Below are 25,339 nucleotides of genomic sequence, written 5' to 3' on the forward strand. Positions count from 1 at the left end.
AATGGTTAAGTAACTTCAATAGAGTTGCTACGGGAAGGCATGGTGACACGGTGGCTGGAGAACTGGCTTTCTTTCCATCCAGATCACCACTTAAAGGGCCTCAGAAATTCCTTAAGCCTAATAGGTTTATTGTTTTAATTTCTACCTTTGAGAATAACAGGGCTCTCCACAAAAATGTAGAAAGCATGCCCGACTGCTTGTGGGGAGAAGGTGAAAGGAGAATAGCTGAGGAAGGAAGAGACTGGACAGAAATAATACAGAGAGCTGCAAGTCTATTAGCTTATTAGGGCTACAACCTTAATACAGTTAAGGCTTATTTCCTATAGGTATTTTTTTTAAAGTAGGATTTTTGCTGTCCATACATTATGATTCATCTAAAACTATGCAGCAGCTTTTAAGTTTCCAGTATTATCATCATCTTATCTTATCCACAGAGATCCAACTTTATCTTTCTTCCATCATCTCAGATGTTCTCCACAAAAAGACAGACTCAGGCAAATAAAATGTAATAGTTAAAAGTAGTACTTTCTTGAGACCACGTAACATAGAGAAAATGAAATCTTTATAAAATAAGAGCATAAATAACAATTACTCCTTTTATTCACACTCCTGACATCTCAGAAGCAAAAACCCAGCCCTACTTTTAAATTAAAAGTGTGTTTATTGAGAAAAGCGTCCAGCAACATTATGATCCGATACAAGCAGCTCTCTAGACAGAGCAGCAAGGAACCTTTAGCCCTGTCCAAAGGTGTTAACAACGCAGTACTAATGTGACACAGCACTAAATGGATGGCCAAACACAGAAGCTTTGTTACATGCAAGAGGTTACATTTTCGTCATCTTTTTCCAAACGGGTGCCTAAGGGAGGATACTATCAAAGCCTTTTGAAGAAAACAAGCAAAGAAACATATTTTGTCCTGCATATTTTAAGGATAAATCTAGCAAAGGCAAAGAAATAATATCCTAAATTGCTAACAAAGAGTGAAAGCTCCAAAGATGTTTGATTTTTTGTACTTTAAGAGTAAAAGATGATCTGGTCAGAGTATCAAAGCAATACATACTCAAATCTTCTCCTAACTTTCAATTTTTCATTTTTTTTTTTAAATATATTTCATGAATAGGCTTTTACCAAAGACGTTAGTCAGTTTCATTCATTCTAAACCTTTAAATAGATGAATTGGGTCAAAATGATTGTATTATATGCCTGTAATTTATGTTATCAACTTCACTTTCCACCACTGCACCACTAAAGGAAAACTGCAGTCCTGATTTAAAGCTGTAAATTCAGATCAAATGGGAAAGTGTTAAATTCAGAAGGGCTTTTGGTCCATTAACTTCCATGCTGATTTGACACGCTCTGCAGTGCTTGGGCAACAGACTCTGCTATACAGCGTATTCCTAAGCAAACAGTGCTTTGTGTCATAAACCATCTGGGGTGTCAGTTCTAAGGGCCACTCATCTAAACTCCTCTGATACACTTTTAAATGCTGAGGTGCAGAACAGAAACTTTTCGTCACTATAAAATCCCTTTTGCAAGGGTAAGGAGATGCTGCCGTTGGAGGAACGATGCAAGGCACAAAATTTTGGCTAAAGCAGTAGTTTTTATTATTCCACTGAAGAAAACCATTGGATATGCAAGCTTTCTAAAAACCCTATGATTTTTCTAAGGTACCAATAAAAGTGACACCATTCATAACCTGGACAGTGCTCCCTTTCATATCAGAGCCTATAGTTGCAAAGCTAAGTGCCAAGCAGATGGTTGAAATCTGTTTTGTATAAAAAGTGTGTGCGCACACGCAGTTTTTTTAGATTGAGTTCTTTGTATTCATATTCAGGCCTAGGTTCTAGCCATCAAAACACTGGCACTGAAGCAATCATTAGCAGCATTTTAGACAACTGGCAACTAAGGTATTCACAGTTCTCCACAAAATGTTCAGCTAATATGTCCCAGATGTATAATTAAGGCAAAAGATCATCTTCTTAAATTGGTATCAGTGCTTTGGATGGCCTTTCAATAGACTGCACATGTATGTAGAAAGCTATTTTATTTATCTTCTTTTTAAAATAATGTTCTAACTTCTATTACACTCTAATTTTTTATAGTTGCTTTTAAAAATACAGGCTTCCATGTCAGACTCTACCCAACTATAACAACAGCACCTTCATTTGTGTTGTTTTCATCTTTCTAAGTAACACCAAGAAGGAAATTCTATTCATCATTTTAATCATAAGGCTCCGTCTTTCTTATCTAATATTCATTTAGCTTATTTAATATGAAAATATAAAATAGGCTATGCTGCTCTGGAGGAATCAGCTCCAGACGAGGGCAGTGAGCCCTCCAAGAATCTGCTGATGAATCTGCTGCTGTTATACCGGACAGCCCATGGCAAGCCACTTAAGTTGCAGGTACCTCAGTCAACTCATTTGTAAGTAGGTTGTTTATTACCACAAACAGCAAAACCAGAAATGCTTACCAGCATGGGGCTCTGCTGTCTGCCTGGGGTTCTCACGGAATCTGGGAACTGGTGACAATAATTTGCCTGGTGACAAATTAACAGAGGTCACACTTTTGACAACTGAGGTTATCAAACAAATGTATATTTGGAAGAATGCCGTTTTGTGCTGCAGTCTCACTTAAGACCTTGGTGGCCACAACTGGGAATTACTACCTTAGGAAACACACAGTTTCAAAACAAAGATTGATTTTGTGCACAGTGCCAAGTCCACTATGGCCCAGATGTTAGCCCTGGCAGAATCCAGGTGCATTTTCATCACCGCCTTTCTGATCATTCTAATCTGCCAGGGATACGTGTTGTGTAGGAGGAACAGATACTTAACATGCCTTTAAAGCACACTGACACAGAACTTCTGAAATCTACAGTCTTCCAGAAGCCTGCAGAGATCTCTCCTGATGCTTTACGAATTCTGGTGGCATTGCAACTGACGGAAGTTTGCTGCAAATTAAGGAAAGTCGGGCTTCTGGTCAATGATCTTGTCGTGAATTACCACTTCACGCCATCCTGATTTACTGAGGTGAAAAACTTCAGCCTCTTTCATAGAATTGAGCAGAATATTAATTAATTAGGCCTACATTTTTAGGACCTGACACTGAACTTCAGTGCCACTGAGTCCAAACTCAGAATGAACAGGTACTTTTTTAAAGGATGCCTTTACTAGCCCTACCACAAAATAGGTCTTTGTGAACACACTGCTGAATAACTAGTACTGAAACACTATGGAACATGCCTGATTATAATCCATTATCTTGAAAGTAGTCTCCCTCTTAAAAAGCTTATCAAAGAAAATAACTTAATAGCTCAGTCATGATATTCATAGGCTACGGAGATCAAATCCACCTAGGATTCCTTAGTTTATACCCATTTTCTGAACAGTATGTAGTAAAAGATGCAACACAGAGACCAGATCTGAATCCACCAGCAGACCCCAGCGATTCAGCCCTACTCTTACTGAGCATACAGTTGGAAATGAAAAAAAAATAAAAACACTAGAACAGATTAGAACTTTTAACATGAATAAGAAAATAATTCCTCCCTTTCAATAAGCTGTATCACTTCCTTCATTTTGGATCTCTATCACACATTTAAAGAACAGATGTCAAATATGCAGGTAAGAATCACAAAGCATTTTGTGTTCCGCAGTGTGTTTTTTTCCTTTTAAGCTAGTTGGTTTGCTCACTGTGGCTGCCTACATTGCCTGCTTTCAGTAGAGTCTGTTCCTCACATTAATATTCTCCATGTGAATAATTTTTTCCTGGACTCCCCTAGTCCCTGGTCCTCAGGTTATAAAACATATGACAGTTCTTGTACATATGGCTGAGATGTTAATTGTTCTCCAGGATGAAACCTTTACCTGACTGTTAGTAGCACACAATGTCTCTCAATTTACTGCTTAAACACTGTGGGTGCTGCTGCCTAACTCCAGTTCTGCAAACTCACCTCCAGGTAGGCAGTCAGAAGCATGTTCAGATAATTGGAGGGGCTACGGACAGTATTCCCCCCCAGCCCTAACTGAGGCGGCTGGGGTTGTAAATATTTCTTTACTTTACATTATTCATTATACTCCGAAGTCCCTACTTTACAGTTTAAAGTATTCTGAATACTATAGTTAATCTTGTTAGAATGAGACCTTTAGAAATTATAACCAGACAGACAGAAGTCTGTAATTTGATGTTCTTAGGATCTCAAGCAGATGACCTGCAGTCATATCTCTACTTTTTATACCGACCCATGCAAACAATTTTGTGATACCGTCCCTCAGCTTTCTCATCTATAGGTTGAAGCTAATCTTGCTTCTCGATCTAAAGAGCACAGAAACCTTCATGATTTGTATATTAGTGCTTTCCAAATGCTCTGAATTCTTAATCAAAAGACTTTATAGGAAGTATGAATCTATTATTAATATTATCAGTACTTCTAACAGTAAAGCAACTTCTACATACATATGTGTAGAAAACATACAGAGAATACACATGCAAATATATTGCTCAATTTATAAATTCTAAAGCATGGCTTCAGGACTGAAATCTCATTCATGAAGCATGCTAGAGATCTCTTACCTACTCTCCGTTTCTGAATTTTCCCCATACAAAGACACATTGATATTACTCTAAGCTCTAAGCACAAAGGCTGCTCTGTGGAATGGAAAGAAACCTTCTTTTTTGTGTTTGTACAGTGACGAGCATAATGGGGTCCTGATTCAGGATGCTTGCACTCTACAAAAACACACTAAATCAATGACACTAATACACATGCAGATTATCTATAAAAGAGATGCATAGCATACTTGAGAATGGCACAGTATTTTTCCATACTTTGCATGGTATTTCAGGCAAACACCTTAGCCTAATATGGTTTCCTGAGTCACACAATTAATTTCAGAGTTTAGGCAAGAATAGCAGAACTCAGAAGAACTTGCAAAACATAAGCAAAGGATGAGAGCCTTGCACTGAGAAATTCTGCCAAATTCTCACCTCAGTTGCAAAACCAGAATCAACTCAATGTTCATACAGTTTTGACAAAGATGAGAATCAATAGTCCTCTTTACAACACACTGGCCATAAATACCTACTTAAATCGCCAAAACCCATGAGCAAAAGACAAACCAAAGGCTGAACCTGAAGAGAGATATGTATTTTATATAACCCTTTGATTTTCAAACTCAAAAGCCTCGATATTTTTAACATACATGGAAAAGAAACTTATTTGGCTTTACTCAGCAACTGCAGAAGGAAATTGTACCAAAAGAATGAAGTTGCATGTTCTGTTTTAATTTGATTTCATTTAGGCTTTCAGTTCTATTTCAGTTTTGTTTCATTTAGCCTATTATTTTTTTTCTTTTAAATAATCATCATGTTTTGGTGATTCACATTTCACACCAGCACAGGAACAAGTCATGTAAATACAACACAACAAAATGACCCAGTTTGTTAATAGACATGCCAAATGGGTAAGAACATCCTTCTCTCCGCCCTTACCAACCATCACCTTCCCACACATCTCATTTCTATCCAAAAAAGCCTCTGCCCCAGTGAGGCCACAGCATCGAAATTTAGGGAGAAAACCCTATGAATAGAAACTTGACTAAACCTTTAAGGAAAAATGTTTTCAGTCTTGTTTTACAAAGTGAGTGTAATGAGGCCGCTAAGGGAATTTCTCTGAAGACAGAAGAACTCTCTACAGTCAAATACAGCATGGGTGGAACTACAGCAAGTCAGTGCTCCCTCCCAGCACAAAGCTCTGCCGAAATGCCTCAACCCTAGCTCAGGCTGGTCACCCCAAAAGGTGAGAGGACATCATAAACTTCACAGCCTTCATTAAACACTCTCTTGAAATAACGAATACCCCAAAATTATAGAAAGTGTGTGCAGAGACGCACCGTGGTCTTTCAGACTGTGATGAATTTTAGCTGCATCACACTCTATTAAAGCACAGTCTCTTTAGGATTCCCAGCAAACTGAAGATAACGCAACTTAATGCGACCCAGTGAATGCATATACCAAACTATAGAGAACAAACATGAATGCACCTGTATATATGGGTGTGCACACTATTGAGGGTTTTTTTAGACTCACTGTTTTAATTGGCAAAAAAAGTTTGGTGAAATCTTTTCATGGAACTATGGTAAAAAAGGAGTAAGAGAATTAAAAAAAATTCAGAACTATTAACATTTTCCTTTCTCCTGGTTTTGTGCTATCTATTGAGCTGGCAATGGCAAGTAACTAAGATATATCATCTTTGTTTATGCCCAACCTGCGAGATGAACGAATGAAACATGGAGCAATTTTTCATTCCTGCATTCTTAAAAAATCAAGCTCAGCACCAAAAAACCCGAAGAGGATGACAAACTGTATGGGTTTCTCTTCCTAGGTCTTTTTTCTCTAGAACTACAAAGGTTCACGAAGAATATTCGATGTAGACAATGGTCTTAACTATGCAAGAATAGTACATACCCCTCTCTCCCCCAGAGTTCCTCACCACCAAAAAGAACTCTGATTATTCAGACACAAAAATTATATTACTATTTACTCTGCTTATGTTTTTGCTCCCCAAAGTAACAGAATTATGTTAAGATTAGTAAGACAGAAACAAATACATAGTAATGAGACTATAACACAACACACAGAAAAATTAGCACTAAGGTAACATTTTATGATATATTTAGATCAAAGAGCATGCAGACACTTACATTTTAAGGGGAAAAAACCCACCAAAACAAAACACAACAAAGACAGTCTATATGAACTTGAGAAAACACATAAGCAGAAGTATACAGTAAAGCAACATAAAATAAAATTATTATAGATCTCAAAGAGCAGTTGCCGATACAAATTTCCATACTTGGTCTTTCAAACCAGAAGTCTAAAAAGGAAATGTGGAACACCAAACATAAAATTTTAAAATAGAAAATATAATTACAATTTGAGAATTAAGGAATGTTACCTGATCAATCTTAAAATACTTTTAAGGGAAACAAGGTCAAAGCCATTTCAAACTTTCAAAACGAGCCCCCAGCTTTTTCTCATGTTCACTTCAACTCTGAGAGTTCTACAAGTCAAAAATAACATCATGTTGGAATTATTTTTTTTCTTAAACAAGCTGACAAAAGGACAAGTTGAAGAGAAGCGCCATTCCACATCAAAAATAGGGGATAGAAAAACATTTGCAAATACCCGCACCCTCCTCCAATACCATGGGCAGCACCTCTAACACTCCTGAAGTTCATATTAACATCTGGTGATTCTAGCAACCAGAATTCAATCTGCGTCTTTCTCTTTCCCTACTTATTCTATTTGAAAAAGAAATAAATTTTGCACCTATCCTAAAAAAAACTAGACAGCTTCTGTGAATTACCACTGCACATGTCACTATTTCCATTTACTCCTTACATTCTTTTCAAGTACCATGGCCCCTGCAAGCAGCGCTCACCAGAATTCTTCCAAAAGCTTGTCTAAATTTGCTCTCTCCACACAACTACCGCATGCAGAACTTCACACAGCCACAAGGACATGTGGGCTCAGGAACAACTTTTAGAGACTCCCTGCTTCTCAGGCTGGCAAAGGCTGGGCTTGGCACGGAGGTGACAAGCAATGTCTCTCGAGCAGAGGCTGCAGTGCGCGGGGCTCCCCGCTGCCCCCCAGGCAGCTGCTGGCCACAGGTGAGGTACAAGCCACTTGGACCGAGGCAGCATCTCGGTAGGGTGTGGGAGAGGTGGGACGTGTGGCAGACTGCAGGCTAGCATCATAACCCTCAGCAAAGGCGTCGGTGAAAACTTTACGGCCGTGGAGGGTGGCGAGGTTTCGCGAGGGGTCTGCGGGAGGAGATGCGAAAGGGCCAAACACCATAAATCCCCGTCAGGCACAGTGTGTGCAACTGCTCGCCCTCGCCCGCTGCCCAAAGCAAAAAGCTCAAGAGAACAACCCAACCCATTTCAAAAATTCGAGAAGTTCTGGTTTAGGTAATACAATAATGTGACAAGGATTTGCTTAATTTGCAGAACAGTTTTTAACATACTCAAATACAACATTGTTTTACCTTTTGTAGGAAGTACAGGAGACCCACAGGTACTTTAAAAGGGAAAAGCACTTTGCTTCTAAGGATGCTACTTGTTAAACAAACTCCTTGCCATCAGCAGACGTACTACAGCTATTGATTAATTGCTGTGAGCTCTTCTTTTCTCTTGACTACAGTAGCAGAATTCACAGGCATTGAATATTTCCATTGTATAGGTACAACATAACAACATGTTTTTCCCCTTTCACTTACAAGTTAATTATGCTATAACCAGGCCTACACAAGAAATTAATAAAATAAAATTAAATTAAAAAAACCCAAAACAAACAAAAAAAACCCACCACCAGAAAACAAGCCAAGAGGGTGTCACGCCGACTTCTGGAAGAAGCAGAGGTATCTGACATGCAAACATGAAGGTAGCCTATTCAACATTAAGAGATTATTTTTTTAAAAGTATAGTATGAAAAGCATGCAAAGAAACCATAAATCTGCCTTGGGAGGAGATACTTTTTTCCTGTATAAATATTGTAAAACTGTATTTTGTACAGCTACAGATATATCACATTACACAGACACATATGCCTACCCTATCAGGGTGCTTCACATTTAAGTAACTCAACCAGATACTACATGCCTCCTAAATGATAAAGCCATAAATGCTTGTTAAAAGCTCCCTGAGAAGTAGTAAATATTTTGTAAACTAGTTATATATTTAAGATCTCTGGACAGCAAGAGAAGGAGAAACAATTCCTCTCCTATCTAAAGGTACCAATCAAACACACTATGCACATAAACATCGCAAGATGCTTGGTGGGAGAGTGTGTGTATGTGTTTGTGTGTGTTTTAATTACCTCCTTGAATGCATATGATGAGCCAGCCACCCAGAATTAGTAATGCCAAACTCCCGATTTGATTCAAATGCAATGAATACAACAGTCGAATTGTGCAGGCTGGTGTGTCACTCATCAGCTCTCTCATTTGGGCTTTTGCCTTCCAAGTCTAGTTCACAATTTCAGCAACTGGTAAATTATTGAGATGTTCATTAAAATCCATAATCTGTAACAGTCAACTTCTTTCTCACTAAGTGTAAGCACAACAAATGAAATTAGTGCACACAGGACATTAATGAGTAGTCTGCAGATGCATTAATTCCTTCAGCCTTAGCTCAGAGAAATAAAAACATGATAATTTTTGTCACTGCAAAAACCCAGTATCTGAAACTTTTAAATGGCACTATATTTATTCTTCAGATCCCAGACCCCTAGAAATACAAACGTAAGCAATAAGGTCCTTTTCTCAAAACATTTCAGTGGAAGGTGAAAGCTATTCAGCCCGATATTAAAGAAATTTCACTGTTTTCTTATAAATGAAGGAGTAATCTCTCTTACTTCTACAGGAAGATTTTAGGAGAGTGGGACGTCATTCTGAGCAAGCTGGTTAATAGAAAGGTATTATTCTTTCTCCAAAATTCTCACTGAATGCAGCAGCAGAAGAAAGCTTTTAGGGTAACTTTAGCTAAGAAAAGCTCTTAGGAATACGCAAAGTTTCCTTTTAGGAAAATGATTTCTCCATTTGACAGTGTTGGTACAACCCCAAAATAAATTCAGTGGGAGTCTGAAATGACTCGTGCAGTGCAGCACTGAAGCAGCTAAGTATATTTTTTTCCTCCCAGCAGAGGCTTGCTTTACATCCTTGAGCCTTTCCTTTCTACAAGCTATTCGTAGTACAGAGAATGTTTCGAGTGCCCGGAACTGGTGACTCTAAATGTTAAACTTATTCTACTGTCCCCATCCTCACTGCTCCCATCCATGCCTTTTGTCTTTTCTAGCTCTTCCTTTTTTCCTACAGCAGCAATAACCCATTCTTCTTTCTTCCACAAACACTATGTACCTCTTTGCCTTGAACTGGCATGTTAAAAATAATAATAAAAAACCCCACCAAAAAAAAAAAAAAAAACCCAACCAAAAAAAAAAAAAAAAAAAAAAAAAAAAGAAAGAAAAAAAGAAAAGAATGAAAAAGAGAAAGAGAAAGGATGTCACTCTGTCCGGATGCCTAGCGTAGTCTCTCTCTCAGTCTACAGAGAAATGTAAATATGCAGTAATTAATTTAGGTTTAAGAACATTCCATACACTAGGGACATTGTTAAGCAGTCACTTTATCTATTTTTCATTAATCAGATTTTATTAAGACATTAAAACTTTATGTTGGGCATTTCTGAGATTTTATCATTCTGTAAATTTCACAGCTGTCCAATGGTTCTGGCTACATTGTCTCTACCTTTTCCTCAATGAAGTAAACTTTCTTTGTAGTGTGGCCATACTTGTTATATTTTAGTGTAATGACCCATCTTAAAAAAGAAAAAAAAAAAAAAGAAAAAAAAGAAAACCCAAACGAAAGAGTTCTTCTTTTCGAGACCTTTAAAGCCAATTCAGAGTGCCACAGGTACATCACAAAGTACATCCCAGAAGTTATCCTTTCCCTGTGTAACAAACGGAGCAGATTCCAGTTATCATTTCTTCCTACATTTCTGCAAACATCATCCCCCTCAGCGTATGCATTCTGATGCTCTTCTCAATCAAGCAGCTGAACCACCACAAACAGAAATAAAGACGTGAAAGTAACTTCTCAGGAAAAGACGAAAACCCTCACATTTTTGGTATGGCGATTATACATGCTAATTCACAAAACCTACTGCAATTTGCTAGTGATGCTGAAGGTATTAATGAATGTTTATTCATCTGACACTGAGGATCACTTTCATTCCAAGTGTGTATCGTAAATGCCCCCCGATAATGGCCACAGACACACTAGAGAAGTCCCCTTGATTCAGATCCCTTCATTTGGGGTGAGGGAAAGTTTCTGAACTGTTTGCAGTTTACCAGGATACACTGAAACATCATGGGAAAGACAACAGAGAAAGAAGAATAACCTCCTGAGATACATATACAGACGCTCTGAGATCTGAACTGCAAACAACTTCACCCGATAAATCTTTACCTTCTAATCTGCTCTTCAAGTTTAAAAGGGAATAGTGGGAGATAGATAATAATAACAACACTGAAGTCAGTCATACAGATACGACAAGCTCGACCCCAGCAACTGAAAAAATGTGCTCCAAGAACTGTGTTTACTGAGAATGTGGGAAAATAACCTGCCTCAAACGTCTAAAAAACAGTCATCTGAGCATCGGACATATATACACACGTCAACTCTGTAAGCGTGTGTGTGTCTGAGGGTCTGTGCATCTCTGGGTAAGAGAAAGTGTGTCCTCATGGCTGTTTTCTGATAAACACACATATATTACATGGACAGTATCTACTCTGTGTATGTGTGTGTAACTATAGTCAAACACACACAATGTAAACAAATGGTAATGATTAACAGAGATATTGGTTTGTATTACCAATTTCAACTGCAGATGGAAAATTGTTAAAAAAAAAAAAAAATTATATGTCCCAAGGTTCGTTTTTATTGCTTCACATTTCTACTGCTTGCTATTATCTGCATAGCAAAAGGAGAGCAGCGTATTGATTATTTAACTAGAATGTTTACAAGAGCAAAGCTGGGATCTCTGAAAATGAAATGTATGCCTAGGGGAGAAAAAAAAAGAAAGAAAAGAGTACAGAAGCTCATTCTATTTCTAAAGGAAGATGTTTTGTCTAAAATTATTTGGGTTTATATAAAATTTATATAAATATAAGGCAGAGAGATTCAGATTAAAAAAAAAGTCCCCCAATAGGAAAATGAAAGGACTTCATTCTGCTTCACAGAGTTTACAAGTATGCTGTTCATCACAAAGTTCAAAGAATAATCGAAATCGCTTGCTTATAAATTGGTATGTATAATCTTAGTGGAGCATATGAAATACTTGAATCTATTAATTGTATGAACAAGACAAATGCATGACCATGATGCTAGATCAGATTCCACACCAGAAACCGTAACAGTTTCCTGAGGTAGTTGAACTAACTTAATACAATGCACGTGAACAAAACCAATTTTGTTCTATTATTGTAATGATAACAAACCAAAGAAAAATGCCAAGTTTTCCAACTAAGTCTGGAAAATTAATTGTATTAAAGACGACCTTGGAGCAGCGCAACCACGCCAATTCCACTTTCTAGTAAGGAAGTATTCTAGTTGCAGAATGAGGATTGAAAGCGTTAAAGTAGTTTTTTTCTGCATTTCCCAATTTTATTTTTCTCCGATCTTTTAATTCAAGCATTCTCTCTTGTCCTTTCTCTGCGTGCGTGTTCCTCAGCCCACTTAAAATGTTTTTATCTTGCCTTCTTTCTATGCCTTTACTATCAAATTCAGTAGGTTTGAACGATGAACAGCTTGACTTAGCATATTTTTAACCAGCTGGTCTAGCACCTAGCTTGTATTGCATAGTCAGATACAACCAAATGTTTATACAGGAGGTAGCTTTCACGAAGATGAGAACAACCTAAGTAACGCGCATCCTGGCGTTCTTTTATTTACTGCTTAGAAATGAAAGTTTGGATTGTTCACTGCAGCCGCACAAGGGACTATTAATAACCTTTAAAAATTAAACTGGAGGGAAGGGATGCCGGATCATCAATGGACGCGTGTACAAGTGCCTGAGAAAACGCTTCGAAACCTCTTAGGAGCGCCAGATCAGATGCAATAAGGACTAAACTCTCGGAGGTCACAAGCCGTCGCCAGTGACAGCAAAAACTTAATTCCAGGCAGGGAAGGCTCCTGCTTCGGGCAGAGGGAGATGGGCACGTCTACGTCATACCCAAACCCCACTCGTCACACCCAGACCCTGCTCCTGACACTCCGCAAGAGAGGCGACGGCCAAAACTTGGAGGCGAGAGTTTCACTTTTTTTTTTCCCCCTCCTCAGGCAGAAGGATGTTCTCCTGACAGAGGGCCGGGATGTTAACTTGCCTAAAAATAATCGCTCCTGCTAGATCAACAAAAGGTCATGTGCTCGGCGGAGCGCCTTCCCAAGTTTGACGGGAGGGCGAGGCTGGAAGTTGAACCCCCCGCCTCGCCCGCCGCCGGGCATCCTCCGTCGCCCGGGAGCCCGCGGGCAGGGGCGGGGAGGGCTGCCCGGGAGGGCACGGCGCTCGGTGCGCCCCGGGGCGGGCGGCCCGGCGGAGGGCACGGCGGCCGCCGAGGCAGCGGAACAAAGCTGCGCACCGCCGGGGCGGCCGGGCTCGGGGCTCGGCGGCGCCCGCCGCGGGCACGGGGCTCCCCCGCCCCGCCCCGCCCCCACCCCCCGCCCGGCGAACTGACACGCCGCCGGAACAGCCAAGGTAACGGGGGGGCCGGGGGGAGCATCTCCCCGGCCTGCCGCCAAGCGCCGGAGTTGCGCGCCCGTCCCCGTGTGCTGTGCGAGCCTGCACCGCGGGCAGCCCATCCGCGCACACGCGCGCAAACACGCGTGCTCATACAAATTAAAAAAAAAAAAAAAAAAGAAAAACAACAAAAAAAGAAACCAACAACAAACAAACAACAAAATAGGAAAAAAAAAAGGGGGGGGGGGGGGGGAAGACCACCCCCACCCCCCCAACGCAAAAGGCAGCGGCTCCCCCGCCCCAGCAACTCGACTCACCTTTCAAACTCCTGAGGTAAATCAGGGTCAGTTAGCATGCTGGAAAAGCACAATTTCCCTTTGTCACAGCAGCCACCTATGGTCGCCTCCAACTGAACCTGTCAAGTGAGTCCAAACCTTCTAAACCGATTGATTTTCTCTCGCTCGCTCTCTCTCCCTCCCTCCCTCCCTCCCTCTCCCTCCCTCCCTCCCTCCCGGCTCGCTCGCTCTGAGCTAGGACTCCTTGACCAGTCTCTTAAAGGGGCAGCGCGCCTCGCAGCAGGCTGCGCGCACAGCTCCCCCCACAGCGGCGCGGCTGCGAGGCGCTGGGCACCTCGGGGTGCCTGTCCTCTCCTTTTAATTCTGCTCGCCCGCCGCCGCCAAACGGGAAAAGTCAACTCGTTCAATGTCCTAAAAACCGATGGGGGGGGGATAAATGGGGGGGGGGGGGGGGGGAGGAGGGGAGGGGGGTGGGAAAAAAAAAAAAAAAAAAGCCCGACAATCCACCTAAACCGACAAACCAGGAGCAAATCCCCTGCGCTGAGGAAGATCAGTGGAGAAAGAAGATAAAACAAGAGCAGACTGATTAAATTGAAACAGTTATCAACTCTCTCGGAGTTGAAATAGGGGAGAAAAGCTTAGACACATAAAAATGTTACCAAAGGCATTTGTGCTCCGAAGAACTTTCATTCCATTCTCCCCCCTCCCTCTCTGCTCTCTCGCTTTCTCTCTCCCTCTTTCTCTCTCTTTGGGGAGGGGAGAAAAAAAAAAAAATCACCAACCTCCCCGCACAACAATCAGGCATTGTTCTGAGGGAAGAAAAGCAACTTTGACAGATTGAAATATAGCAGAGGCCCCTTCAAGGAAACCTGTAAACAACTTGTCACTCACTCTGTCGGTCTCACTGTTCGCTCTTGCTTTCCACAAAGTGCTGCGAACCGTCCTGGCAACAAACCCAAAGTTTCCTCAGCTCCAAACTCCATCAAACAGCCCCGTTGTGTGCAAGGGGAAAGGTACCCACATGCCAAAACAGCGGCCGCGCGCGCACACACGCACAAACAACAACACAAATAAACTTTCCGTCCGCCTGCTCGGGCTTGTCTCGTTTTCTTTCTAACCCCCGCTGCCCGTTCCGCCCCCCGACCCCGACCCGGGCCAGCAACAGGAGTCCCTCCGCTGCGGGTCCCCCTCATTTTCCCTGCCCGGGCAGCCCCTGATAACAAGGTGGACGGAGCGCGGCGGCAGAGCCCCTCGGCTGGCGGCCGGGGCGCAGCCTCCGCGGCATTTCCAGTTATCCCGATAAGAGCCCGGCCGGCGAGGCCGGCAGGCAGGTAACGGGCCGGTCACGGGCGGGGACGGAGGCGCGGGTGCGCCGGCAGCCGCCCGGGGCCAGCCCCGCATCCCGCCCCGGCGGCCCGGGGACACCCGCCGGCCGCCCCGCTGCGGGCTCCGCTGCACCGCCCGAGCCCGCCCCGGCCCGGCCCGGCCCGGCGGGGAGAGGGGTCAGCGGCCGGGAGAACGCCGCGGGGAAATTCCCGTCCGAGCCCCGGGGATTAGCCGGGGGCTACTCTGGAACCGAAGCGCACAAAGCCTCAATAGTCTGCACGGCCCGTGTCCAGCCTGGCACTGAACTCCCAGTAAGGGGCGGGGGGGGGGGGGGGGGGGAGAAGAAAAAAACTGGTCTCCCTGTTCTTTAGCACACACACCCACACCCACAACCATATATCTATACTCCATTCTTTCCAGTTCCCCAGCCCTAATTCCTTTCTCTTATTATTTATTTCCCCCCCTACTTTAATTTGCAGCTGGATGACATTAAGGGCCTTTAAAATCCACGAGGTTTTGACCCTACAACAGTTTGATTAGGTCTGCTGCCCCCCTCTCTTCCCCTCTTATCCCTACCTCCCAGTGACACTGAGAAAGCAAGTTTACTTTTTGAAATACATATACATATTTGCACAGAGCAGCCATAAAATGTTCAACATGTTCATGCCTACTGGCTTAAAAAATTCCAAATAGAAAAAGCTTATTATTTTTATTAATATCTGAGAGCTACACTGTTTCATTCTCTCCTTTTCCCTCTCAGTGCGTGTGTGATAAACCAGCAGGCTCACACAGGGACCAGTCAGTCCAGTGTTGCCATAAAGGCATCGTCAGCTAGAAGTCTGGGATGATCATTTTAATCACAAGCAGCAAACCCACTTGCAACTTACGCACATCATCCCCAAAGAGCATTAGACCATTCACGAAACAAAATGCCGAAGCTAAGTTTGCAAAGGCGCCTTCATTGCCGTTCATAAAAGAGGATCTGCGAAGGCTGCCTCCAGCCTGCCTTACACCACCCCAGCGCTCACAGCGGAGTCGCATACAATCTGTCAACTTCTGGCATGAGGTAGATCTAATGGCTCCTCACTGAGGGGCAGGGTAAACTGGCTTCCTTCAGTAGCCCCTTGCAAATAATATTTTCCACAGAGGTCTGCTCATAGGAGTCTGACAAATCTAGTTAATATGTACAAGGATTTTTCGTTTTTTATTTAGGAGCTGGCCCTTTTAGGACAGCTATGAAGTACACATTGAAAAGCAGCAGATGATCAAAAAGAACAATTCCGAATACTTTCACCTGAGGGTCTCAAACCATGTTAAGTCTCACATTACTCCTCTGCAGGTAATAAATATAATTAGGGCCGAGTCCAAAACTTTATTTGTATTGAGAAGTATCTCGCTCTGCAGGGGCTCCATTCAAATCAGCAAATCTCTCTGTGGAGTAGGAGGCTACTTAGTAGGAGAATTTGGCCTCAAATAAGGAAACTGAGATGCAGGCAGGCTTAGTAGCTTGCCCAAGTTGACACAGTTAGCCAGCTCCTGCAAAAGGATGAGAAACAAAGATCCCCTGTGCCTCACAGTTGACAACAGTCCTTACTGCCAAAACAATGTATTTTAGCTTTTTCCCACAAAGGCATGACTTTTGCATCTACTGTTTGGTTAAAACATACTTCATTGTTGTATTCACATTTGTAGGGGCCCTTTTCTTGGTCTTTCATATTCCCCTTGATGCACCATTGCCCATCTATAAATGCTGTTCCTTCCTTGCCACTTCTTGCTTTCTTCCTCTCTTTCCTCACACTTGGCCCTGGGAGAAGTTTGCAGAGAAAAGCTTTTCAGAAGCCCCAGCTGGAAGAAAATGAAGACCACCTTTTATTCAAAAACTCTCGACAGTTTTGGCAGAACAGGACTACCATATTTTGACTGCACATCAGCTCGACTCAGCTCCCTGACCTTACTTTTTTTTTTTTTTTTCAAACTCCACAACTGCCCTTCTTCTACCACGTCCTTCCCCTGTCTGATGACATATATTTACCCCCTCCTATATCATTTCCTATTTGAGCTTTTTCAGGGCAATGACCACATACTCATCCAAGCTGGTATTATGCCTAGCACAATGGGGCTCCTTGCTTGTTGGCTGTCCGCTAATATGATTATAAACCAGAGCGATCACCACCAACATCAGGAACTGTGGAAGAGACCACTGGCTAGACTAGGAAGAAGTACACAGAACCATAGAGGAAAAGCAAAAAAAAAAATGTTCAGGGGAGAAAACAAAGAACTCTGAGCAAGAGGGAGAGTTGAGATAGGGAGAGGAAACAGGAGAAAGGAAGGAAGTAGAGATCATTCCCCTGAATCCTTAGGACACAAACCTTTCTTTTCCTTTAGTTTACATTTACTCCTACTCCGATACATTCTGTGCTCAGGTACCTACCCCTTCCCACTTTCCTTAGTATTACATTTTCTGCAACAGTAGTTACTCCCCCTTCCAGCTGAGTGGGGGGCAACAGAGTTGGGTCTGAAAAGGATTTTTTTTTTAAAAAAAAAAGTTACTGTTACTATTATATTAATATTGTATTGAATTACTATATCATTGTATTGCTGTTATTAGGTTATTAACATTCTATTGTATAGACTTATCAACAGAATTATGATCTCATAGTAAGTTCAACTGCAATTGCAAGAGGGAGAAAAAGCAAGTTAAACAAATGGTTTGAGGGAATCTCTGAAACCCTTCTATAAATCATGTCATATTAACTTTAAGGCTTACTTTTTAGAAATGGCCAAAACACATCACAAAGGCTGCTATCATATCAGAAAGTGGAAAAACTGAGGAACTGGGATAAATTACCACTGTCTGAGAAAGAAGAAAATGTATGTAATATGCAACTGTCCAGTTTTTAACATATGAAGTTCTATCTTGTCCTGAAACTTTTAGTAATAGCAAGCCCTGATGCCCCTTTTTACCAAGCGAGTTGTAGTTACAAAAAAACACTTTTAACCTGGGAGATTCACATTCAGTTCTCTCAATTCTCTTCCCAAACTGAGGATTCAGGATATAAGTTCAAATATCTTCAACCGATGAGAAAAATGATACCTCCCCACCCCCAGCAGTTCAGTGAATCTGCATTTCTCTTGCTTTGTTTCCTTTAAGGGATGCCCAAAACAAACAAGTCCAGGTACAAGAGGACAATTTGGGTTGAACTAAACAAAAAAGCTCTGATTTTCATTTGGGTGAGGGGAAACAACTCGAATCATAATCTTTTATCTGAATTTTTGTGCTTAACTGAAATTTTGTCGCTATTGTGGTTCTGCAGTTCAAGAGGTGAACCAAAAAATCAATTATCCACCCAGCTCAAGTTAGAAATACCATAACTCTGGAATATTGCATAGACAGAATCTACAGGTCTTTACGAAAGCACAGTGGCAGAAGGAAAGCCTTAAACAAAACATTTTATTTTCTTTTTAAATCACCAAACGATAGCACTTCAGCCTAGTGACTTGGCAGGTACAGCAATACAGTAAGTAAAGGAAGTGCTGGGGGAAAAAAAAAAGAGCTTTTTGGGTTTTGTTGTTTCCACTGTAGGTTTTAATAATAGAGACCTACAAAGTCCAAGGAAATGTAAGATGTTCCACAGAATGATTTACTGGAAAATTCTCACAGAAAATATGCAAAACTGAAGATCCTAAATGGATTTTCTTTTTTAGGCACACATTCAAAACAACTGCAGCATTAAGAAAGAATCTATAAGATTTCAAGAAAGGGTGTTTTGGAACAGGTTATGAGACAGCGGAAGGAGAATAGAGTGGGGTTGATGCATTTACTACGAAGAATATCTTGCAAATAATGAGTGCTTGCTTCAGAGTATGGAAATGTTTAGCTACAATGCAGTTTGGATCATATGCTTAGGAACAGATTTTTCCTTTCAGTGTGCATGCCTAACTGCCATTTCCATTAATGGGAATTAAGTACATGTGTCAAGGGGAGAAGTTAACTCTTAGAAATATAACTAATCTATGCTTTTTTTAAAGAATGTAAATGCCACATCAGGCATGTTCGGTGTTGGCAAAACTGAGTGCTGAATATAGTATAGCAAAATCTGAGAAGGAGAAGGCGGTCTGGAGGACTGAAATTTCTGTGCTATTTAGAGTTTTTCAATTTACTGAATTTCTTCAAGGAAAAGTAAAACCATCTCATTTGCAAGTGGGAAGCCCTCATTTATCAGTTATTTATTTGCAACTTCAGCAGGGGCCTACCATCTGCAACCCTCCCCATAAAAGAGAACTGACAGTACCCTTAAGAAAAAATCTGAAATTTCATCTAAAATTTGAATTCATAGTTCCCTGAGGCTCACTAAATGTTACAATAAAGTTCCTAATAATTTTTTTAAAGGAGGTCGGCACTTTTTGATTCTGTCCACTCTGCATCAGCAAGGGAAAGGGAACCTCAAAATTAATACAGATGTAAACTATAATATAAATGGGTGTTTTAGAAATAAAAATCGTATATGTAAACACATTTAAAATTAAATTGCATCTATATTTTGGCAAAAAGTAAATTCTAATTGTGAAAACAAGAAAAATTTGCGAGAGGACACATTCCTGCTTTTGTGTCATGTCATGTGTGCATCCCCAGTTTCTTTATTTTGGGTAGAGCTTGATATACAATTTCTCTGTACTGACAGTTAGCTACAGGCTCTCTTTACTGTTTGTATTAGTAGCCTTGGTCTACACAGAAGCAGCTTGAAAAAAATTTAAATAAAAACAGGACAGTTTAAAAAAAAGTCAGAAAAATAGAGAACAGATCCATGGATAGGAACTGTGCTTGAAATGATTTAAGAAGCTAAACTGGATTTCAAATTTACACTTTCTCATTAAGGTTCTGAACATAAAATGTTACTAAAATAGGAACCTGTTGCTCTAAGTATTTTTTTTTCTGTGTTCTTTTTTCAGTGCAGTTACTTTGCATGGAACGTACAGTCCCGACCGACCGAAGCCCACAGCCTCACCTTACACACAGTCCCCCTATTCTGCCTCCATCCTGATCAGGATGATTACTTTCTGAGTGACAGGCCCGTTTACTGTCAGTGCCCCATCTGATCTTCAGCCTCTCAGATGACAATGCCAGCAGGAATGTTCTCCTCAGTGTCAATTTTAGTGACTGTTACAAACATGTAAATTTCTGCCACAATATACCTGACAATGAATGTAATTCATTTCACACAGATAATCAACTCCCATCAAAAAGAAACTACTCCCTGTTACCCCAGTGCATGTGTGGAGGGGTGGTTGGTAGAAATCAAGTCTCTTCTGAACAGGCAACCTGAGTTTTATAGCCTAACATAAGCTTCTGAGCCTAAGTATCCTAAAAACACAACTTTGATCTATTTGTAAAAGTAGACAATAATTGTTGAACATGAATCCAAGTGCACTGAAATTAAGATCTTTGTGTTAACTCAATGGGCCTTTCCTGCATGCCTACCAATATAATCCCTGTAGGTTTTACCACCACATTCTCGTCACTTCCCCAATGAGAATTCTGTCTCTTTTCTTAAGTCATCCACTGAATAGTGTTAGAGTCATCACATTTTGCCTCAGCATTTCTAATCTGACTGCTTTTCCCACTATAGTCTGCTCTTACTAACTGTGCACCAAGGACACTGGGTTTAAAACAAACAGATTTGCTTCCATTGGTTGTCTGATGTAAAAAAAGCATCATGCAATTAAAAGTGCAAGGGTATTTTGGAATAATCCACAGCACTCAGTCCTATGTGCTTTGTAAAGGCAGCCTTCCTCTTGTGGACGTGCAGTTTGCTCTGCTGTTTGCAATCAAAATTCTCCATGCCCAGAGGTACATCTACTGTCTGCTTCTCTCCACTAGCAATGGTGGTCTTTTAGTGCCATTACCATCGTTTATTATACTTTTAGCATAGGACTACAGCCACCCATCAGCTAACCAGATTGAGCTCTTTGGCGGTGGGCATGATACAAACATTTATAGCTCAACTCATGGTTGCCCTCTGTTTTATATGCTCTGCTGGTTTAAAGAAAAAGTGGGAATACAAAATACTTGCAAATAATATTAGCATTTTCTTTTCAGTTTGTACAGGAAGAGCAGTGAAGAATTAGGTCTTTTGTAAGAAATATCCTCTATCTGAACCAGTTTACAGTTTAGTCTGTAATTGTAATTGGACAAAGAACACAAAAAAGAAACATTCTTACATTCTGTGAATTGCTTAACTATTTTATTCCTTTTTAGTCCATGTAATCATAAGAATTCATATAACTGCTATCTAGTAAATTTCTCGGAAAATATAGATACTGAAATATATGGGTTTTAAATTCAGGACAAATTTGGAAATATATTCCCCTTCTACTGTACCACACACAAAGTCTCTACCTTATGCATACCATCTATGATAAGATTAATCAATTTACTGTTTATTAAATGCACTCTACTGATATTTAACTTGTTATACAAGTTACTGGGAAGATCTAACCGTAAATTAAGCAATGATTCCAATGATGTTAAATGCATTCCTGTAAGGGAAGGAGTTATAAACCACATTGCTATCATACACCTTGCACACTGAAACAGCAATCAATGAGTATGTAGAGTTACATTTCATTTATAAAGTTACAAAAGCATACCATACCCATTCATTTATTTTAACGGTGCTCCAATGCAGTTTTATGAGTGATTTTTCCACTTTTGAGTAAAAGCAAAATTAATGCCATTTGGTTCTGTTGAAGCAAAAAGCTGAACTCCTATTTCCAACACACAGATTCCAATTCAGCCACTATTATAGAGAAATAAATACGTAAGTATGGTATAAAACAGACCAATGGCTTGTTGTTATTGCTGTTTCTATGGAGGCTTAACTCTTGCTTCTCATCCCTCATTACCTGGGACAGCTAGAGGCTAGAAACATTGCCAGGGCAGCATGCTGAAAGCCCCTGGGAATGCTTCCGCACCTTGTATGGGGAAACACTGGGAATATACTGCTACAGTATTCTGAAGCATAAGTCTCAGAAAATCAGAATATCTGGGGACACTTCAAAAGCCTTAATGCAATCCAGGTACAGAGTTGACTACCTTCTACTACCAATTAGCTGGTAAGCAAGACAGATCTTCAACAGCTGCCACTGAGAATATAAAAGAATCAGAAAGGAGATATAAAAGAACCACAGCCGAAAAAAACCCAATCAAACCCAAACCACTGTATTGAGACGAACATTCATTAAGACACAAAGAATTTTCTCAGGAATGTTTATCAAAGAAAATTTATGTCATAAATTTTCCTCTGCCTGGAGAAGATCCAAACCTGACTGTCTTTTCTGTTGCCATATAACATTGTACTGAATCCAGACCGCACATTTAGTCACCCACTTTTCCCCTTAAATAACACTTTCTATTTCTGATGTGGCTTTTGTTTTGTTTTACAAAGTTTAATTTCTCTCTCTTTGTTGATGCATTTTCCTTTTGTCATTATTTCAGAGTTGTGTAGAAGTAATTAGTGACACAATGCCAAGGACTGAACCTCACAAGCAACCTAAATATTTTGATTCACTGAGAATACAGTCTGTAATTTACAAAGTGCCTGACCCCTGTCCAATAAATAAAATAAAATAAAATAAATTAGGTAACTTCTGCATGTTAACAGCCTGAGGCATACAGAGAATAATGTCAAAACGCAGAAACAGTGAATGTCACCACATGAGATATCAGAGATAGTCTTCTGACACTTTTTCAAGAAACAAAATCACATTCATATATACCTTTTTAGCATTTGACCTCACATGATCAATCCTGTCAACCATCTCTCCTGGTATTTGCATGTAGCCACTGCCCTTTCTTGAGAGCAAGTGGTGCAAAATCTGGGCAAAGATTTCACATGTGAGAATGCCACGGGTGAAACTTGTTTTCTAATGAATTCTGAGCTAGCAATAGAATGGCAGCAGGTATCTCCAGAAGTGTAAATTGAGTGGAAAAAAAAAGGAGACAAGAGACACCTACCTTTTTTTTTCTTTTTTTCTTTTTTTTTTTTTTTTTAACTGGCCTTGTCTTTTTTTTCCTTTTTTCTTTTTCTTTTTTTTTTTTTTTTTTTGGAGTTTTTTGGTTTTGTTTTGTCTTTTTTTCAACTTGCCATAAATTTTTTAGAGCGATCTCAATACTGTAGTCAGTTATATATGACTGTATGCAGTCAGGACAGGCCTCTGGCACAAAAGCAAACATACAGAGCTTTTTAACTACAATCTCTAAAAAGTTCACAGTTTTTAGAGTGATTTGTGGGCCATGACACACAGGGCCACTAAAAAAATGCCCATGCTGTTACCAGGGATTTGTGTTTAATTGCATGAAAAAGATGTACATCATTTAATAAAAGCAAATTTTCTTACAAAAGTTTGAAAATTCACCACAGAATCTAAATGAGAAGTCCACCTCAAGCACAGAAACTACACCCTGCTTCAAAACAAGAGAGAGTTCTCCACTGTATTATGTCCTAGATGTTTCAATGCAATGTGGGCTCCGACAGGTCAAGCGTTCTGTAATGAGAGAGTGTCCCGGAAGCCTATTGCTGTTCCTCATCTCCTGCTGGCTGCTTTAACTCTGGCATATGCATTACTTCATAAAATATTAGCTTAAGCATAAAGTGGCATAAAATATAAAATAAACCAATTTTTATAAGACAGAAAAAACAGGCAAGTGCACTACTGAGTTTAATACCATGAAGTACCAACCAAGACGCACCACAACCCCACAACATCCCTCTGAGGACCACAGCTTACTGGTGCAGATCCAGGCATCCCTTGATGGAGCTTGTGCCTACACAAGCCAAGCTGGATAGATGGAACCTGGCATGTGTTACAGACCCTCCTGTTAGAGATGTGGTCTGCAAAGACAGAGCAAGAGCGACCTTTTTCATAGCTAACTCCAAAATCTTTTATTTGGACACATAATGCTGAGATAAACATGTGAGTCTTTTATTTTATTTCTCTGATATGGAAATACTCTGGGAATCTGGACCAAAAGTGAATGACAAGTTGCATGAAAGACTGTTTCTTATTTTGGTTTTGTATGTCTGCATTTGACTGAATGACTTGTTCTGGTAATCGAGAAAGTAAAAAGGAGTAACCGATCCTCCTTTCTTTTCTTTCATAAACTTCTGGTTTTAATATTTATTTTTTCTCTAAAGAGTCTGTTAGCTTTTTCGTCATATAGAAGTCAGTCTATTCAAGCTGAAAATTTGCACTGCTTCTCTTTGAATTTCTTCTGTTTCTGCTATATACATTCTTCAGGCAGTCTAACCCATAAAGAACTCAGTATTACAGGAAAGGGTTAGTGACATATGACACTCTAGTATTTTCAGCATTGTTTCTTTATTCCATTTTCAACAGTTAGATCTTGTCTGCGGATCATTCCACATGCTTTGATTAAGTAACCCATAAGGAAACCTAGGTCGTCTTCCCTTCGAGTCCCAAGTGGTCAGTTATGCTAGAACAGAGCAGTGAGCATAATCACATCCATTTTTCCACCTGATGTGCGATACTCTGCATTTGTCAACACCACATCTGTGTAGCCAACCTGCCCATTTTCCTGCATGGAGTCCTTTAGTATCTTCTCCAGCCCTGACTTGAATGATTCTGTCTCAGACACAAATGTTTCTATACCACTGGTCACCATCATTTGCAATTCATTAATATACGTGTATATATATGTGAAACACCATCTACAACACTCAGACTTTGGATACCCCTGTTGTAGTTTTGCTACACCAAACATTGATAATATACTTTTAGTTTTGTCTCCTGTCTCTCGGAGGACTATCTAATTCTCAGAAGTACTCCTATCCCACAACCTATTTCTAATAGTCCCTTGTGAAGGTTTTTTTTTTTTTTGAAAAAAACTTTCTTTAAAGGGAAAAAGAAAAATATAATTATTTTCTTTTACTATTTGTTGACAAGCTCAAGGAATTATCATTGCACATCATTTTTCTTTACAAAAGCTATGCTGATGGATAACTATAGTATCACAATACTCATCTATATGTCTCATAGTTTTATTTTTTATTACTACTTCAACCAATTTATCAAATAAGGGAGAAAATTCATTAGACTAATTCTCAGCATCAATTCTACTATTCAATTAAAAAGAAGCAGAAAAATTGCTTTCTCCAACCTTACAGGTTAGAAGCCAATATTAAAGGAAAGAATACATATTAAGTTAGCAGCCCTATTTGAGCTCACCATCAATTTCCAGTAGCATATTTTGATATGTCTAACTTTACCTAGTACTCTATTGCTCTTCATTTGATGAGTTTAGCACCTACTTTTCCTTCACTTTTTTCTTTGACAGTAGCTAATCCTTAATTTTGCAAAAGAATGGTTGCAGGATAGATTTCCTTCTTAAGTCCTCTGTGACA

General features: G+C 40.2%; 1 protein-coding gene across 8 annotated transcripts in view; it reads right to left on the minus strand.

Moving 5' to 3' along the window:
• The window catches only part of SOX5 (SRY-box transcription factor 5), a 341,279-nt gene that overhangs the window by 283,293 nt on the left and 32,647 nt on the right, over nt 1–25,339 (minus strand). For 7 of the 8 annotated variants that reach the window (XM_040595774.1, XM_040595773.1, XM_040595772.1 and 4 more), the window contains exon 1: nt 13,614–13,761. The exons of the other annotated variant lie outside the window; for it this stretch is intronic. In XM_040595774.1, the coding sequence (XP_040451708.1) occupies nt 13,614–13,651 (38 nt within the window). In that variant the 5' untranslated portion in view covers nt 13,652–13,761. Of the gene's footprint in view, nt 1–13,613; nt 13,762–25,339 lie in introns of those variants that run through there. 8 annotated transcript variants of the gene reach the window in all.

Source organism: Falco naumanni, chromosome 5 (genome assembly GCF_017639655.2).
Source record: "Falco naumanni isolate bFalNau1 chromosome 5, bFalNau1.pat, whole genome shotgun sequence".
NCBI classification, from domain to species: Eukaryota; Metazoa; Chordata; class Aves; order Falconiformes; family Falconidae; genus Falco; species Falco naumanni.